The sequence below is a fragment of the Bacillus rossius genome, chromosome 1 (genome assembly GCF_032445375.1).
Source record: "Bacillus rossius redtenbacheri isolate Brsri chromosome 1, Brsri_v3, whole genome shotgun sequence".
In the NCBI taxonomy this organism is placed as follows: domain Eukaryota; kingdom Metazoa; phylum Arthropoda; class Insecta; order Phasmatodea; family Bacillidae; genus Bacillus; species Bacillus rossius.
The window spans coordinates 366,245,793-366,264,871 of record NC_086330.1 but is presented as its reverse complement, the minus strand read 5'-3'; the positions used below and the strand labels follow the sequence as shown (position 1 = coordinate 366,264,871).

The 19,079-nt window shown below is 39.6% G+C and overlaps 1 protein-coding gene across 5 annotated transcripts in view; it reads left to right on the top strand.

The window, feature by feature from the left end:
* The window catches only part of LOC134528391 (protein EFR3 homolog cmp44E), a 31,401-nt gene extending 22,188 nt beyond the window's left edge, over positions 1-9,213 (top strand). For all 5 annotated transcript variants that reach the window (XM_063361979.1, XM_063361981.1, XM_063361980.1 and 2 more), the window contains 5 exons: positions 807-1,038; positions 2,026-2,154; positions 3,303-3,614; positions 4,425-4,580; positions 7,541-9,213. In XM_063361979.1, the coding sequence (XP_063218049.1) occupies positions 807-1,038; positions 2,026-2,154; positions 3,303-3,614; positions 4,425-4,580; positions 7,541-7,714 (1,003 nt within the window). In that variant the 3' untranslated portion in view covers positions 7,715-9,213. The remainder of the gene's footprint in view (positions 1-806; positions 1,039-2,025; positions 2,155-3,302; positions 3,615-4,424; positions 4,581-7,540) is intronic.
* The last annotated feature ends 9,866 nt before the right edge of the window (positions 9,214-19,079 follow it).

The following is a 19,079-nucleotide window of genomic DNA, read 5'->3' as shown; positions in this document are numbered from 1 at the left end:
GTCACTATTAATATCAAGATATTCCATAAAATTATGTGATGTGCTCTAAAGAAAAAATTTTTTTATAAATTATTTAAAAAGTTTTTGACAAACACAGTTGAAACCAAGATTGCGCCTTTCAATTATGATTCTGTATAAGTATTAGTAGAATATTATCAGATGATGCTTTTTATGAAATACAACAGGAAGTCCAAAATTCTCATTCCAAATAGTACTTTACAAAATACAATGTTTCACATTTAAAAAAAAAACGTAATTCCATTATAAAGTTGTGGCTAAAACTTTGTTGCATAGATCTGGTATTAGAACAGTTGAAACGACAGCCGTAGAAGCAGAAACATGTGTTGGAAAGAGAGAGTATATATGCCCCTTTAATTGCGCACTGCAAACTAAGCATGACACGTGCTGTGGTCATGATGTGTTCGAGTGAGGTGGCTAAGGGGCGAGATTCTAGACGTGCGTTCCGGAGGACCTGGATTCGAATAATGGTCTAACAAGTTGGTTTTTGATTTTCGAAGGTATCCTTACATTCCTGTTCTGTATAATTTCCTAAAATAAAATCATTCTGTGCGAGTAGGCCATGGCCGATTCTGTTCCAATACCCTTGTTTTTTTCTCCCCAGTGTGTGCTGTCATCTTAATGACCTCAACTGCGGACCAGATGTTAAGACCAAGTTAATACAGCAAGGATAGACTGAAGTGGTGGTCACGCGAGGCATTGTGTGCAGTACGGGAGACGGGAGTGAGCACTCGACTGGGTGGGTCCCCAGCGACTGCAGGCTGTAGCAGAGGGGGGGCCTGTCTCAGGGTGAACGTGTCGGAGCTGGAACTGGTGCTGGAGAAGACGTCGAGGCCCGACATCATCTTCGTGCGCAAGAACGGGCCGGAGATCTACCTGAGCCTGTACGAGAGCCTGCAGAAGCCCAACAACACAGTGGAGAACGTGCAGGCGGTGTACACCACTCTGGCCCTGCTCGTGGTGGAGCTGGCCTCGGAGGAGACGGTGCTGGACCTGGTTCGCCTCGTCGTCAGCATCCAGGTAGCCCGGCCGTGCGCTCTCCTGCGTACGCACTCTGGTACACTCTGTTTCATCGCATAACTGTCAAACATTTGATACTGAATTAGAGTTCGCAAAATGGGGGTGCGATTTTTATGCGAGAAAAGCATTATCCATAGAAACAAAACCCATTGCATGGAAATAAGTTTAATTCAAAAGTACGTTATAAAAAAAGCACGCCAAACAATTTAAATTAAAAATTCATGGGTACAAAAATATATTTAGTTAGTTTTTAAATAGAAATGCAAAAACCGGCATAATATGAACCGGAACTGACGAAAGTGGGTAGGCTATTAAATATGTTGTTCACTTGGCACAAGACGGAGCGCGTGCTCGTTGCATGCTATAGACGAGCAATCGATATTGATGTTTGACTACGTGCATGCACTCTGTAGGGGCATTAAAGTAATCAAACTTGAATGATGCCAACTAGTGCTGGCTTCATTTTTATATGCACTACACAGCGGCAGCGAAGATGAATAGATTAAAGTTATAATGTTTGAAAACACCTTTAAAATAAAATTTACACATTTGACAACTTTGTATTTCTGTTAATTAAATAAGTCGTAATATCTGAACTAATAATAGCACATCTTATTGATAAAATGGCAGGACCGAAACATTTGACCGTTTTACTGTAATTGTAATTACTGTATTTTCCCATTATAACAACCAAACTGCCTGACAGCAACTGGAAAAATTGATTGCTGTTGCACATCATGCAGTTTTTGTGCAAGAATTTTTTTTCTTCAATTTTTGACGCCTTGAATTAATGGTGCGATGATTATGTAAGTGCGACAATTATGCAATAAAACCACAATGCTACTAAAAACATAACTCACATTCTCGTACCCTCAAATCTTCTAATGCTCATTCGCTCGTGCAGTCACTTCACCTGACGTGAGGTCAGCTGTGATCTCAGTGACAGCCAGGGCCGTGCGTGTTGCGAGTGGCGTGCCCTTGTTCCAGGACATGGCGCTGACTTGCACGTCCCTCGGCGCGACTCAGAGGTTCAACCTGCACGCGATTGTGGCTTGCCTCCTGGTCCTCATACCGCACGTTGTGCCGATATCCCCCTTGCTGGAGTATGCTGAGAAGGTGGGTCGCTGCAGCTGTCACTTTCTATTACTTGATGTAAGTTTTTGGACATACGCCATTGCTTAGCACATGTATGTCTGTAGAAGAAAACTACAAAAAAACACAAATGACAAAAAAAAAACACAAATTAAGCAAAAAATTTCTGTAGTCAGGATTTAACGCCACACAATACTCCACAACAGGAATATGGTCAACAAACAGCAATTTTTTTGCTTAATTTGGGTTTTTTTTTTTTTTTTTTTTTTGTCATTTGTGTTTTTTTTTGTAGTTTTCTTCTACAGACATACATATGCTAAGCAATGGCGTATGTCCAAAAACTTACATCAAGTCATACACTCCCATTGCACAAATTTTTCAAAGATAATGTTACTTTCTATTGTTTTGAGGATTTACCGTCTGTATGAACAGTAGTGTGGTGAAGCGGGAACCATAGAGTTCAAACAAATTCCTAACTGGTCTGCTTTAATCTTGTTATAAAAGTTCTAAAGAATTTCTGAGGGAAATGTATGTACTATGTAAATGTCATACATGTGTGAACTGAGTAATTATTCTGTATTTCCCCAAATTAGGTTATTTAGTTTTACTTTAAATTAATTACATTGTAATTACAAGTATATAAAAACATTTTTAAAGTAATGTAAATTTTAGTAAATTAAATTAGTAATGACAAAAAAAGTTACTGTTGGATGCGTGCATCAAAAAAAAAATCCATCTCGCAAAATATCTAACCCATCAAAAAAACGGATACGACCACTTGTAGTTTTTTTTGTTTGATAGGATTCTACGTCGCAAGCTTAAAAGATAAGATCTCCAAGATCACTTCGGTCGGAGCTGCTGGAATCGCACCCGAGCTCCTACACGGGCGTGTCTCGGTGATACACACCCCTGATTATCCTAATGCAAGTAGCATCAAAGAAACATGATCATTATGTATTTGTGGCTTTTCATTTAGATTTGATTTCCTTTAAATGTGGAAGGAAAAAAAAAGTACGAATGCTTTCACAAGTTGGGTGAAATTTTCCAATGCTGCGGATAGGGTGAGAATGTAAACCCTGATTTGCACTTCGGTTGCTGTTACAACTGTGTGTTGCACAGTGGGTACTGCGCTGGACTTGCACTCGAGAGTAGACTTGTCCGGGCGACTGCAGGTGGTGGCGGCGCGGCGCCTGGCCGGAGCCGCCCACCTCCTCCCGCCCCTGCTGGAGCACCACGACCTGGAGAGCTGCCCCGCGCCCTCGCAGCTGGGGCCGGGCGTGCTCGTGGACCTGGCGGCCGTCACGGACTGCCTGCGGGGGGCCGGCTTCGACCCCGCCCGCCTGCAGCAGGTGTCCCCCTACTCGGCGGGCGGGGGCCCGGCCCAGGCCCACCGGCACTCCTGGGTGGACGCCGCGGGGGCCGCCGACCTGGGCTCCTTCCAGGTGGAGCTGGACAGTGCCTCCTCGTCGCCCGGCGTGCAGAAGGTGAGCAGCGTATGGGGGGATTAAACATTTGGCTATTAACCCACCCCCTTTAACGAAGCGGGGGGGGGGGGGGGGTCCTGGGGCCCTCCCCCCTCCCCCCCGGAAAAATTTGGATTGTTACGTGCAAAATGGTGCTATTTTAGCAGTTCTCATAATATAACATTGAATATTGTTCTGCTGTAAACATTATTGATTTTGATTATTAAAATAACACAAATTACAAACTCAGCTCGGGTAAAAAAAAAACCTTCCACACATTTCGAAGGGGGATGGATCCCTATGATCCCCCCCCCCTTCCCTATGCCCCTGGAACCAGTATAGTGCGTGATTAATAAACTTATTGAGCAGTAAAACATTGAATAATGAATAGGTTTAACTGCAGTCACTATTTGTTCACGTGCAAACTTTCTTTTTGTGTTTGTAGTTAATCATCAGCGTTACTTCGTTTTAAATTTGTTTCCATTTATTGCCAAATAATTTTATATACGGTATGTAGTTGAAAAAGCTGTGTAGTATGTGTTAAAAAGTGAGCTACAGCTTTGTAATAGGGATTGGTTATACTACATACTACATAGTCAGGATTCAGCGTGATGACAGTGTTAACTCTTTTGAGATGTTTCTCTGAAGGAACTTCAAAAATTTATTTCACGAACTGCGAGAAACTTTTTAAAATGACGAAATAATTTGTGTTTGCAGATCAGAGTCAAAATAATATAATATATATATGCTTATTCACTAGGTCCTTCTAAGAGTTTGATAGGCTAGTACTGAAAGCTGTTGGTGAACCGGCGATGGTGCTTGGCCTTGCAGAGGCACCCGCAGGAAGAGCTGACGTTCGAGTCGATGAAGAAGATGGTGTCGGAGTCGGTGGACACTAAGGAGGAGGAGGAGGAGAAGCGCTTGCAGCTGTGCGAGACCTTCCGGACGGCGGACTTCGAGGAGCTGGTGTGTCGAACACAGGCGAAGGTACGTCCACCTGGGCTGCACCACAAACAAACTACAACACACGACCGTGTAGGATTAGCGATATTGCTGAAATAGTGTACTTTAACTGGACTACCAAATGTGAAAATTTTAACTGCAGCTGAATATTGAACTAGCAGTATCAAACTCTGAGCAAACTAAAATGGAGACAGTGTGGTGATGTGACTTGTTGGCCAACAACAGCCGGAATCAAACTGAAGAAAATCTGAATGTAAGTGGCTTGGTTGGTGTACTGAACCGTAAACCACCCGATTACGTAATTTACTGAACCATAGAAAGGTTTGACCCATGGAATGCCTAATTATGAAATGTGCCAAACCAAAGAATGCAGGATTAATGGCTTCAACAGTAACATAAGTACAATTTCAAATCAAAAATATCAGTATTTATGTTACTTGAGGACCATGGTCAAATGGTCAGACCACTTACTTCCCAGAAAGGACATCTGGTACAGTTCCTATAGGGTCGAACCTTGTTTTTCCCATGTGAGAAACTTTCCTCTTTCCATTCATTCCATCATTCTTCAATCTTATCACTTATCGTGGTCTCTACTGACCTTGATGTTGACAAGGTTCTATTTACTTTGTAAGTTTTTGTCCCTTGGTTGGTATTTTGCTTCCCTGCAGATTGTGCTTGAGATTTATATAAAGTTAAAAACTATTTGAAACATTATTTTTTTATATCCACCATTTTTTTTATGTCTTGTAATTTAATGTTTGTTTCCTGCACTAGTAATTATTTAGCATTTTATTTGAGGTGCTCGTGAGTTTTACATTTTCAATTCAACTTCTTTATTTGTTATTGGGAGGAGTAAAATATTTATATAAATTTTGGAATTTATCTGTCCTTAATCCAACTATCTCACTCATGCGTAATTAGAACTGTAAAAATAGAAAAAGGTCGCTTCATCCAGCATAAAAAAAAAAGCTACGCCACTTATTCCCCACGCAGAAAACACACTAGCTGCTGTCTGTCTCCCCCGCATTTATCTTTCTTCTAACATTCCACGTCTCACCTGTCGCACGAGCAATAACGAAGCGAACAGGCATTTGGCCGTTTTATGCTTTGTTTGGTGACAGTAGCTTGATTTTATTCAGTATATTCCTTTCCATTCCGTTTATACGACAGATTTTTGAGGAACCGTGAAAAATTTGAGCAGAGATAGTCGAAAATTTGAGTAAAATCGGCTGAAAAACAAGTCTGTTACACTTTGTTGGGCGCTGTGTGTTCACATTTATCTTGGTGAGCGCTGTACTGTAAGCAGGCAGATACAAAAGGCGGCTAAAAATAGATACCACCCCTCTAGACTGTCCAAGCTAGCCAATACCGGTAAACTGCGCGCATCACCTGATAGCATCTGCGCGCGCGTCTATTGCCGTCCCTGTCCCGTGCCGAAGTATTAGGTGCTTCAAGTGTGAGTGAGAGATAAGATAAAGAAGGTGAAGAGAGAGCGAGCCCTGTCAGCAAGTGTGTTTGTGGGAGGGGGAGACAGAGATAAAAGAGAGCGAACCCTGCAGCAAGCGGAAGTAGTGAAGGTCAACATTTACCGTCACTCTCTCGCTAGCTAACAATGCTGCTATTCGTCAGCCCCCCACCCCCCTTTTCTCACTCTCTCTTTTATTCTCTCTTTCTCTCTCTCTCTCACACACACACACGCACTTACCCTACTTCTCGCATTCCTGCACGTCAGCCGGGCGGACCAGAGCGATAAGCGGCGCCAGACCACCCGTTGTCACGGGACGCAACCTTTCAAACGCCACACTAATACAGCCCGCAAGAGACATAATAAACCTTTAATAAAAAGTTATCATTTCAACACTAAATCATCTGTTTTTTCTATACAAAGATGGCGAAAATGGACACGCTGCACTGTGTTGACATTTTTTTTATATCGGCAACGGGAGCTCCAATATTGCTTTCTAGGGTATCGTTTTTTTCGGGAGACATTGTGCTATTTAAATACTGTAATATGAATTTAAAAAATTTTCATCTTTACACCATAGACTATTTGAATATGAAATCTATACGAACAAAGGTGATTTTTTATGTATTTTAGGGGGGGGGGGGGGGGGTGGAGTGTTAAAATTGGCCCGAATTCTCTATTGCGACCATTCCGTTTATGTCAGTTTTTCCGGAAACCGTGAGGGGTCGCATCAGCAGGATTCTACTGTGTATTTAAGTTTGAAAGCTTGTAAATTCCTTGCCAGAGATGACTGAACTCGAACTTGGTGTGAAAAGTGACATATTTTGACCCCCCCCCCTCAAATGAACTGAAAATTTCGGAAAACATCTATTACGACCCCCCCTCTATTACGACCCTATTCCTGGGAACCGTGAGGGGTCGTTTCAGAGAGGTTTGGCTGTACTTATGAGAGGTGAGATTGACAGAATATTGTTTTTGATGTTCTACAGACATATGCTTTTTTTCTGGATTGGAGTGGAAATTTGTGATTGGTGATTGGAATGGGGAATGGTTTGTATATAATTGGTTGTTTCTTTGATACAACTCTTATCAGGATTCACAATTGGAAATTTTTAACATGAAGCATCAAATATACTGATTGTTTTAAGGATTAAGTTTTTTTCTCAATAACTCTGCTAAAAATGATTATTATTTACTAATGATTTTGTAGATGTAATATAAATACCATAGTGTCTTCCTATTTATTTTAATGTGTATTTATTTTTGTAAATTTTTGACCTGAGTACAACGAAAGATGAATATCCAGAATTTACATGCTTGAGATTAGAATTGAAATGTTTTATAAAAAAAAATATTATTTTAAGTATTTTTGTGATTTGAAAGTAGAATTTGTATAAGTACATAATTGTACTTTGAATTTGGTATGTCCTGTACTCGATACATAAAATAAGCTGTTGCTAAAATCTTGTTGCATTAATGTTTGTTTGTGGTATTCACGGTGGAAAACTTTCTGTCCCAGAACGACATCTTGCAAAACAAGCTGAACGAAATCTTTGGGAAGTTGTCGACGAACTTCATGGACGGCATGCGAGCGCCTTCCACGCCGACTCCCAGCGCCAAGGACTTTGATGCCCAACGACCCAACAACACGCCGGTGTACGAGCGCCTGTTCCCCGAGATGTTTGCGTACTGAGCACGGCGTGCATCCTTGTTGAAGGCTGCTAGTAGTGTGAATCTAGTCTTGTGTTCTCGATTGTCTAACACACATGTTGATCATGTGCAATGTTATTTAGGTAAACAAATGTATGCTACGTACGTAGTTTAGATTCTTACTCTATACATTTTTGTTACTATTATAATGTACTATTATATTGTAATATTTTTGTTGTGAAACTATGTAAACGAATTTGCAAATTAATTGCAGTACAAGGAAATATTTGATGTTTTAAATGCATTGGTTGTATTTATATACACTCCAAAATTTACGCTATATAAATATTGCACAAGTTGAACAGCACTGCGATTAAGAATTTAATTTGTTGACATGCCGGTTGTGGTGGTGGTCGAAGGAGAAATACCAGGTAGCAGGAGTTTGTGTTTTTGACATGGTGTGTTGTCGTCCAAAAATTAAATTAGTAGTAATGTATAGTAATCTTTTAAACTCTACAAAGTATAGTATACTTCAGTCTTGCTCAAAATGTTTCACTTAAATATTGTTTTAGTTTTCTACTTCTTCTTCACTAGAATAATACATCATATTGCAAGTGTTTGTGTAAAAGATAAACTGATGGAATAATTTCAATAACCTTTCTTGCCTACAGTTACAGATATTCAACTTTAACTCCGTGTAATAAGTCAAAATAGTTGTTGTCACTAAGACTTTGATAATAGATATATTATGTAAGAAAATACCAATTTATCCTGTACTAAAGTATAAGTTTAATTTATGCTGCTAGGTTTAAATCCTTATACTAAAAACTCTCAGGACGTCTGGCTATTTTTGTGTAGCAGCCTTTAAATAAATAATGTTTGTGTTGTGCTAATCACCCACATGATTTCTGGAAACTCAGCAATGGGCCTGCTTATCTGTGAAGAAAGTAATGATGTTGGCTGAAGTAAGCAAAACCACAGCATTAAATTAGTGTGGGACCAAAATATTAGCAGTTAACTGTTTGACCTTAATTTTCTATTGCATTTTTGTACTTGAGCTAGTTACAAGGAGTCTTTCACTAGCTTAAAATTGTATTTACTAGTTGAGTTTTTCAAATGTCTTGTATAGGTATTTAAGATTTAAGGTGCTGTAGCTACCACCACCAAAGGCAAATTACGAATTGTTATGATACTGGTCTTTAGTACTTTTTAGTATATAAATGTTTTCCTGTTATGAACCGTTAATAGTTTTTGCTGTCATTTTGTCTTTTATAGCAGTGAGACAGTTGAAATGTTGATCTTTGAAACCATAACTTGTCTGTTGTCTGTTACGTGAAGGCTAAAGCAGTTTGCAGCTATGTTGGCTGAGTGGCATTGAGCTGGCTCCTGACGAGACACATGTACATTTTTACGTCGATTGGAATGTCACCTAGGTATATTACGTCCGTATGAAAAGTAATATAGTCTGTTTGAGCCAATGTTATTTGACTATTGATATTACTTAATACTGTGTTCAAGTAAAGCATATAATGTCTAAAGGAATGTGTTTAAGTGATTTAGTTGACAAAGGGATATAAAAGCACAAAAATTGGTGTTTGTGGTAATTGTGTGAAGTTAGAGGAGAGGGTAACTGGAATATGTTCCCCCTCCCTCTCTCGTGTACTGGAATTCCCTGTAATTGATTTCTTTGCCTTAAGTAGATGTGCATGCCAATGCTGTGGTGTATGAAGTCTGCTTGGTGTTTTTGAACAGCAGTAATGATGGGAAACATGGTCCTCAGAAGAGAAGACTTTAATTTGCGGTCATTGAACTGAACTAGTATGTTGGCTGTTAGGTTACCAACTTCGTGGTACTAGTGACCACATCAAGTCCAATATTTGATCATGCAACTGCTGCCTAGTTTCTTCAGTTCACACATTTTAAATCCCCTGTTTACCATGATTTAATTTTATAGAAAGGCAGCTGGTTAAAGAAAAAACCATGTGTGCATGGAGTCCACGTGTGACATAATGTTACTGCCCTTGTGTAGTTAAAGATAGCTTTATTTTAATTTGGTTATAAAAGCCATGGAAGCTGGCTTGAGTGGGCCAGTGACGCTACAGTATACTCAGAGGTACACAAGGGAGAAACATTAAAAAAGGAAACTTACTTCTCACGAGAGGAAGTAGAGAAAAAATGGATCGTATTTGAAGAAATAAAAAAACTGAGGTTGTCTAAAGCCTTCTATTTTATTGTTCATTATGGAGTTCATTATTTTCTTTGATAGTTTCAAGAATTACAAAATTACTCAGAGCAAAGTTACTGGGGTCCCGGCCATCAAAACTTATTGATTACAAATAGATTATTAATTATACCTGGAATACAAATTAAAATTTTTCTGATTAACTATTTCTGATTTAACAATATCTGATATTGTTGACTGTTCACTGACGGTAACTAGAAGTGAGGAGAAGAGGAGTTGGCTCAAAGGTTAACCGGCTGGAGAGACGTGTGTATTCATATCCATTCAAGAAGGAAGGATGTAAATTTAGTTGAATTTAGCAATGAACTTGAGCCGGAGAAAAACCCAAACTCTTGGAACATCTCTTGGACCCCACTGGAACCAAACGAAAAAAGGATCAGTCGTTTGCAAGTCGCAATTGCAACCAGCTACTTGGAATTTAAGCTTTGACCCCCTAGAAGAATTTAACATAGCATGCAGTAAATTTCAGTACATTACAACTTACTTTAATGAAGTGCACAATGAGACAAACAAAGCAAACAAACGTATTACGATTGCTCACGCGAATCAACCACGCTCTGCTACCATTTATTGTTACACCTCGTCAGTCTCTCCTGATGACAGGAGTAACTAGTGGATCTTTTGGTTTCAGAAAGAAAAATAATGATTTCGTCCAGACATTAGTTCCTCTGTTTTTATTTTACTTATGATTATTTACCAATATATAATATAAGTATATAATATAAGATGATTAACAAAAAACATATACAACATGGATTTAAGATTACATTATTAAAAGAATAGGCCGGCCCTTATTTGACAATTAAATAATGATAAACTGAGTTGCAGTAAACTTCTGGCTGTCTGATCTGAACAACGTCATGGTTGAATGCTAGTCTGAAAAGGTTTTAAAAACTAAAATACTGGCAGTTTGAAGGATGCTGGACGAAGTGGAACAGCTGACGGGATGTCAGAGGGCCTTATTCATCCGGCCCATGGAGACTGATTTGGTCCTTGGTCCCTGACTGTGAACAGATCCGAAACACTTATGTTCAGGACTGATTCACAGACAGGTGGTGAAATAGGTAGAAAATGCCTTCTAGTCACGATGATGGTCGGGAAGTAAAGGTAAAAAAACTCACCAAACAGGGTGATGTCTTCCAGGATCTGCCCAGTTGTTGAGCACACGAACCCGCCACGGACGTTTCATGATTTTAAAAAATTAATTAATTATGATAACTATGACATGACTACTCGAGCTAGATCTACACGGACTGACTAATGCCTAAACACTACCGTTGTGGGAATCATCCCTTGTCTAGTTTGATCACATTTTAAAAGAAAAACGGAGAGGCGTCCCGATGATGTAGATGCGAAGTAGTCAGCCCAGAATCGTGGTGCGCAGTGAGTTTGGGACGTCCGAGACTCATAATTAAAAGGCGACGTTAAAGAAAGAAAAGGGGGGTGGGGGAGCTTTATGACCGAAAGATTCCAAAGATTACTGAGGTGCTTTACGAGCAAAGCAGACTTCAATATCTCGAAGTTGGTGGTACTGCCCGATGTCAGCACAACCTACTAAGGTGTGGCTGGACCGAGTAGAGGTCAACTCCCACGAGGCGGCTGGTAGCAGCATAAGGCTTATGGAGCGGACTAGGCCAACGCTCTAGTGGCCAGGGAAGGAACTATGGGGTACTGGTTACTGCGGGAGATGCCAGAGGGCAGGCGTTCAAACTCCCAGGGGAAGTGATTCGCAAAACTACCATCAGGTGGCATAAGCATGTACTTTTGGGACTAGTGTCGTGGCCTTGGGGAGAGGCCAACTCTGGCCGGGGTTAGTGGCCAGTCAAAGCCCTGGGCCGGTGTTCCCAGGAAAACTTGTGGAGGGGGGGAGTGTGTGTGGGCTGCTGTGGTAGTGGGGAAGAGGCTCCACAGGACCCAGAGGCGTTACTATGCTTTGGTGAAAATGGCTCGCATCAGGGGAGGTCTTGGAACTGGCCTGCCCTGAGAGCTGGCACGACCTAGCAGTTCTCGTCACGGATCAGAGGCGGTAATAAAAGGATACCCAGACTGACTGGCAAAGACTCTGCAAAAATTGGATCTAGGGCTGAGAAAATTTGGGGAGACAGGTCTGACAAAGGTTGAATGGGAGTGTACAGGAGGTTGAACAAGTTTAAGTTCTTTCAGCAAAAGAATAACTGGTGACATTGTTTAATTTTTTCAAAAATTCAAATTTAAAATTGTGCCAAAAATACTAATTGGCGGCACAACCTCTGTCACTAGACTTTTGTCAAGTTGTTACACGTTATCATTATCGCAGTTGCTTACAGACTTTCGAACTGTAAACATGGCGAGTAAACGAAAATCTTTGTGTATTGACGAAAAAGTTTTATTAATACGCTCAATAGAGGCGGGAGAAAATATCATTGATGTTGGAAGATGCTTTGGATTTAGCCGCTCGGAAAACAAAGAAAATATTCTGTAAGCAGAGGAGGATGGAAAATCTGCTAAGAAATGAAAGAAACCTCAATACGAAGGTCTGTATCAGGTGATGCTATCGTGGTTTTATAGACAACGCCAGAATAATATGCCTTTCTCGGGGCCGATCATCATAAATGCTAAGGTGGAAAAATTTGCCGAAGAACTAGGATTAACTGCTTTCAAAGCATCAGAAGGATGGCTCAGGAAATTCAATCACCACCACCATATTAACTATGGTATGTATGAATATTAATGTTTGTGTGGAAAATGTGCACTATATTAGTAAATACATATTATTATAGAATAGTAAAATATATTTTATTTGTCTCCATTTAACGACCACACACTATAACGCCGAAAAATGATCAGTCCGTTAAGTGTCGTTATATAGAGTTTACACTTTATTTCTTCCACTGTGGATCACTATTGTGCATGAAAGATGGTGTATTGGTAATGTTGGTCTTGGCTTTCCAGCTGACCACGAAGCAGCTTCAAGACTACCATGAAATCCAAAGTGTTCATCACATGAATTTTTTTTGTATAATTCACGAGCCCCAATGTAGCATAATTGTGTACCAGGGTGCTCATTTTCCCCAGGACAAGTACAATAGTCTCGATTAATAGAATTAATGCGGACAAAGACAACCTCGGATAACAAAATCCCTGGTAACACAGAATAGAAAACAAGTCTTGGTGTTAAGTAAGTCCAGTGCTATCAGTTTTCACGTTAGTTTTTTCCAGCTTTCCTTCAGTGTATCAGTGTAGATTCAGTTCATGTCACTCCATGATTTTCCCAACCAGTAAATTACAGCTTTGAGGTTAATTTTCTGGAGGCTTTTGTAAACAGATCATTTCCTAGTTTTCTAGGTCCTCAAGCAAATGGTAATGGCACTACAGACTGACTGCCGATACGGAACTTCGGATAATTGAGATACTCTGTGTAAAGTTACTGTTCATTCTTGAACTTGGCTGCTGGTGGACATGGGAGAGTACTGCAAACATTTTTCATGATCCATAAACTTTCCCTCTTAAATTCCTAGCATAGGCTCCATTTGCAGACATCTGTGAAAACCATTAAGCATGCATTACAAAACATTTAATTTGCTAACAGCTACACAAATGCTTGAAGAAATTATTTCTGGCAGCATTGTGTTAAATGTGCATACGTTTAGTGTGGTAGTGCTAACAAATACACTTGCTGCATTAACGACAAACTTAAGTTATATAACTAGTATTAATTTTTGGCAATTCACAAAATAAAGTATAGAAAATTATTTTTTGGGAAAACTTTTTTTTTTTTTGAAAGATTTAATGGTTTTATATTGCCAATTTTGCCATGAAAACTTGTGATTTTATTTTTATGGATGTTCTGTATCACTAATATTTGTGCACAAATATATTTAACTGGCTGAAGTTCCCGGTGTTGCTCATCTGGCTAAATGCATCGTAATATAAGGAACTTCAATACCGAGTTTGTACGACAAAACACTTGAAAAACCTGAAATTTTGATTTCAAGTCCCACTAATTGCACATTTCAGTGCATCAAGTATACACAGCAACAACCGGGGTGCCTATCTTCAGCTTCATTTTGTGGGAATGGAATGTAGGAAACTCCTAGGCAAGACGTGACAGATGCACCAAACGATAGTGCGTTACAATTTCAAGACGACGACAGCTATTTAAGTTCTAAAACATATAACTTTTATTTGTGGGTTTCGCAGAGGATAGAAAGTTGCCAGACCTTACTAAATGACACAATTTCACTGTTTATGTATTACCTAGCTTGTGAGATTTTCTATTATGAAACTGAATATACCATCTTTTTTTCTTTCACTTAGGTCTATCACACTCAGGCCCATAAACTATCTCTATGTAAAAAAAAAAATCATGTCTAACCGTTGCTCTGTGAAAGGACACAGTCAAAAATACTTTCACATTTATATTATTAGAGATTACTCAAAATTGGCATATATATCAGTTCATGTATCAAAAGACCTTGGTGCTACATTTTCAAATACACAACTGGGTAATGCAGGTGAATTTCATTGCATGTCTGTTCTATGGCTTGTCACCATTCAGTCTTACATCTAGATCTAGCAATAGATTTAAAAAGATGCAATCTGATAAAAATTTCAATTCATCCCTGTACGTGTTTAATTTATATTCCAAAATATGCATTGAACACAATAGGATCGTCATGAGGAAATAAGACCAAGTTTGGTGAAATAAACTTTTTTTTATATTACATAAATTCTGAAATGAAAAAAATTACAGCACGCACTATTTTGGGGGAAAAAATCTATTCTGATCAAAATATTTTGTTTTTTGCACAATTTTCTTCAAAGTATCTAATTTCATATTTCCTGCCAATTACTGTGTTAAGTGGTGGTTACCATAGTTCTTAAGGAAAAATATAACCAATTCTCTTACTTCTCCAAGTCAACAGCTGATTTGCAAAAGATCCTTAATGTAATGACACCAACACAATTTTAATCCACTACCTTTGTATGAATAGTCATAATTTAAGCACAGGACTAATTCTTGAATTTCAATCTCAAATCCACCTAAATACCTAGGTCTCAAAGTTATATGTCAGCCTGAAAGTCTAGAATCGTGGAAAAATAATGTATAGAGATTTTTGTGGATATTATTTTTTTTTCTAGTGAACAGCTGCAACTGGTTGAATGATCAGTGAAATTATTCAGCCAAGTGAGTAAAAACATTAGGCGAGTGGGTTGTTGCGAGATCACTGGGTTATCCTCTAACAATCACCACAGTACATATTCAGCACCATAATTATATATGTATATTGTTACATGCGTGCTAGGAGGCAAGACCGCTACGCGTGCCAGGCACCTGAGTGGTCCAGCCCGGGCGCTGTCACACATGCCATACGTGCCCGGCCGGATTACCATCCCCCTTCGCTCCTGGACCACTGACAGCGGCCTGGGGATTCTGCGAGTTTCAGCACCGAGTGGCGACACATCTCAGCCGTTCTCATCTCTTCGAGGACGCCATGCGTAGGAGTTCCGAGAGTGAGGGGAATTGTGACATTGGCGAAGAGGTTCGAGAGATCCCCTTCGAGAGCGGTGCGACAAGGAGTGACGGGACCGTGAGAGTGCGACTGAGTGGCGCGAGGCTGTGTGTGTGGACAGGCGCGAGGTAAGGGGCGAACCACTGTTGAGCCTAGCTCCAGTGTGGAGTGCGGACTGCGGAACTTGACAGACATTGAGTGACTTGCGAATAAACATTATTAAGTGCGAGTGATTGGTGATCACATTTGTAGGTACAATTATTGAAGTGAAACTTCTAATGAGACTTCCAACAAGGTTGCGTTAAATGTTTAATGCTACCATGGAGGGGGTATGAAAGCACTGTTGCGTTAAATGTTCAACGCTACTGGGGAGGGGGAATAGAAAGAGACAGAGCGATAGTGAATGTGTGGCACTCAAATGCATCCAATATTCCAAGCACATGCGCGTGGTATTCTTGCTATGCAGCGAAGTAAACAGTGTGAGCGTCGTGAAATTAGCTGAAATACGTACTTGTTCTATTTTAATTTATAATATTCATTATTTCATTTACTTGTTTTTTTAGTTTGATTTGATACAATATGATTTCACTAGAAATCAATTTCTACCCCTTCCTATTTTCATTTCCACATTACGAAGTTTCACTTCTTCCGCACGGAGGGACTCCACGCACTATTTTTTTATTAGTAATGTAAATATTAGTTAGTAAAACTTTATTGGGCTATCCCTTACTCGTAACAATATGTATACGTTTATACAGTATTTTGGAAATGCCATAAACAAGCATGTATCACTGAACAAATAACCGGGAAAGAAACACTATAGGTGCAAACAGCAGCGTGCAAATTTTAACATGGCAAGCTTCAAGGTACAGGATGGGTGACCGCAGCGCATTGACAAAGATCCGCAGCAAGCAGGTGACAAGCTGGGCCCCAGACGTTCCCGGTCACTGTATTGTCCTGAATGAAGTCTGAGAAGTTTCCATAAATTTAATAAGAAAATGGCACACCCAACCCTGGCATTTCAGAAATTGCAAGAAAACCAAAATATATTTAGTATAATGTCCCCTAAAAATATGTCCATAGTATCCTGCATGTCAGAAAATTTCTAAAATTTTGAAAATAAGCAAAATTCTTTTTATAAATACAGTGAAAGTCGGTTGTAGCGAATACGGTCTATAACGTAAAGTCAGCTACAACGATAATTGCCATCGGCACCGTCAGTTTTGCATATGCTGCGTAGGATGAAAATTTCGGAAATAACGAATGCAGCGTGGGCTCATTTTCGCTATAGCGATAGATTACACACCTGTAATTTTGCTCTAAAACAATGAGAAAACATCTACAATTTCCTTAATAAATGAAAAACAGCTTCGCACAATTCCACGCGTCCGGCAAATGAAACAACGCGCATGATGTGGCCGTCTTGGCAACACCGCACAAGGTGGGGCCCCACAGCGAGCATAGCTTGCCTCGCGGCGACGAAAGCAAGACAGGGCCCCGCTGCGAGCATTACTTATTTAGAATCGCGCCGACTGTAGCCCGTAAATGAGCATAACTCGTCTCACACTTGCATCGTAAGCGTGCGGGGAGTTGACGAACACGGAACTTGTCGAGCTCGTCTCTTCTAATCAAAATGAAGTGGCGTCTGAAGATGATGACAATAATAACGATGAACCAAGTGACGTATCTGTTCCGTCAAAAACGTCAATGATGGAGGCACTTGACACAATCGGTTGTTTTTATCAGCATACAAATGCTTTGACTAAAGATTTGATGAACTTCCAAGAGGTCCAGTTGTTTATTTTGTCCGAAAGTCTAGTGAAATCAAGGCAAACGAAAATTGATTCGTTTTTTAAAAAGCTATTTTTAATTTTGTGTTATTTTCCAAGGGTCTGTACGAGTGATTATTTTTGTGTTGCTGACCAATTGCCGGAAAAATTATTTTATATAATTTGTATGGTTGTCCAACGTAATTAGAGATTTTTTAAAATTTTTTTGTATTCAAAACTCGCAAATATGCACTCAATATCAGCAGCTTAGCGCACATGTCTCCAGCAAACTAGCTGCGGTCAAAGTGACAGGAAGCGGCCGGCATGACCTTGCGTGACCCCGCCCGCCCGTCTCCATGTAAACAAACAGCTGTGCGCTTAGCCACGATGTGCGTGACGGCCTTATCACGGCCACGCAGTCTCATATTCGTAGTCGGCAAATGCTGATATAGCTTTAAAATGTTATTTCAGTAAGTTTTATGTACCGTATTTACTCGAATAATCGTCGTCATCGCTTAATCGTCACACCTATTGTTTGAGGTAATGAATTTGGTATTTAAGATTCTCCTCATAATCGTCGCACCCTAATTTATTGACGGCGACTGAGGCGCGAGGCGCGAATGGAACAGCCGTAAACACAATGGAACAGCCTGCTTTCATGTGGCGTGTGGTGCGATCGGAACAGCCGTAAACACAATGGAACAGCCTGCTTTCACGTGGCGTGTGGTGCGATCGGAACAGCCGTAAACACAATGGAACAGCCTGCTTTCACGTGGCGTGTGGCGCTTCTCATTGGTCCAACATTGAGCGGCATGTCCTAATTGGCCGTGTGGGAGGAAGGAATGTGTGTGGAAGATAAGATGCTGTGATGCCATTGTTTATCTCGTTTGCATTGGAGTGGAAAGTACCGGTAATTGCAGAGTTTGAGAAAGTTCATTTTGTGAAAATATAGGTAAATACAATTCGTATACTGCCGCTTTCAAGTTGCGCGTAATCACATTTGCAGAAGAGCACGGAAATCGGGCCGCGGAAAGAGAATTTTCAGTAAGTGAAAAACATGTTCGTGACTGGCGAAAACAAAAAGACAATTTGAATAACACGTGGCGATAGCGGCGACTAAGATGACGTTGACGTCCCGGCAAATGAATCTGATACATCAGAATTTAGTTCAGACAATAAATAGATAAACTTGGTTAGTGTTCAGACTATATGTGTTTTATAAATGTATTTTGTTTATTGATTTTTTCGCAATGTCGTGTTTATACTATATTTTTATTTTGCCAAACTTCTTGTAACCAAAAGTTGTTTTGTTTATTTTGCGCGTATTGTAAATAAATATTACGTATAGGTACCATGTACCTAGATATTAACTTCTTTAATTTAGCATTTTCACGTGATTTACAAAAAAAAATTTACTTAAAAAAAATTTTTTTTTTTTTTTCAATTTTTCCTCACTTAATGGTCGCACCTCAATTTTTCTCCTTAAAATTTGGTAAAATTGCTGCGACGATTATGCGAGTAAATACAGTGTATTTAATTTACATTTGTTGTGAATTTCCATAGTAAAAACAAGCAAGAAAATAATATAATTTAAAAATGCTACAAAAATATTCCTTTTTTTTTAATTTTGGCTATAACGAAAATTCGCTATAACAAACTTTTGGCGCCATTATAAATTTATGTTATAATGGACTTTTACTGTAACAGATTTTGTAATCTACTAATTGACAAGTTTTAAGTTGTTTGTTAGCCAGGAACATGTTGCCTGCAGGGTTGGCCGATTTAAACCACAACTGTTTAAAACGCTGTTGAAACCAAATAGATATTTAAATAATGTATTTTTAAAAAGGTCTAAAAAATTTTTAATATAATGTTTAATTCCACTATAATAACAAAAAAATTTTG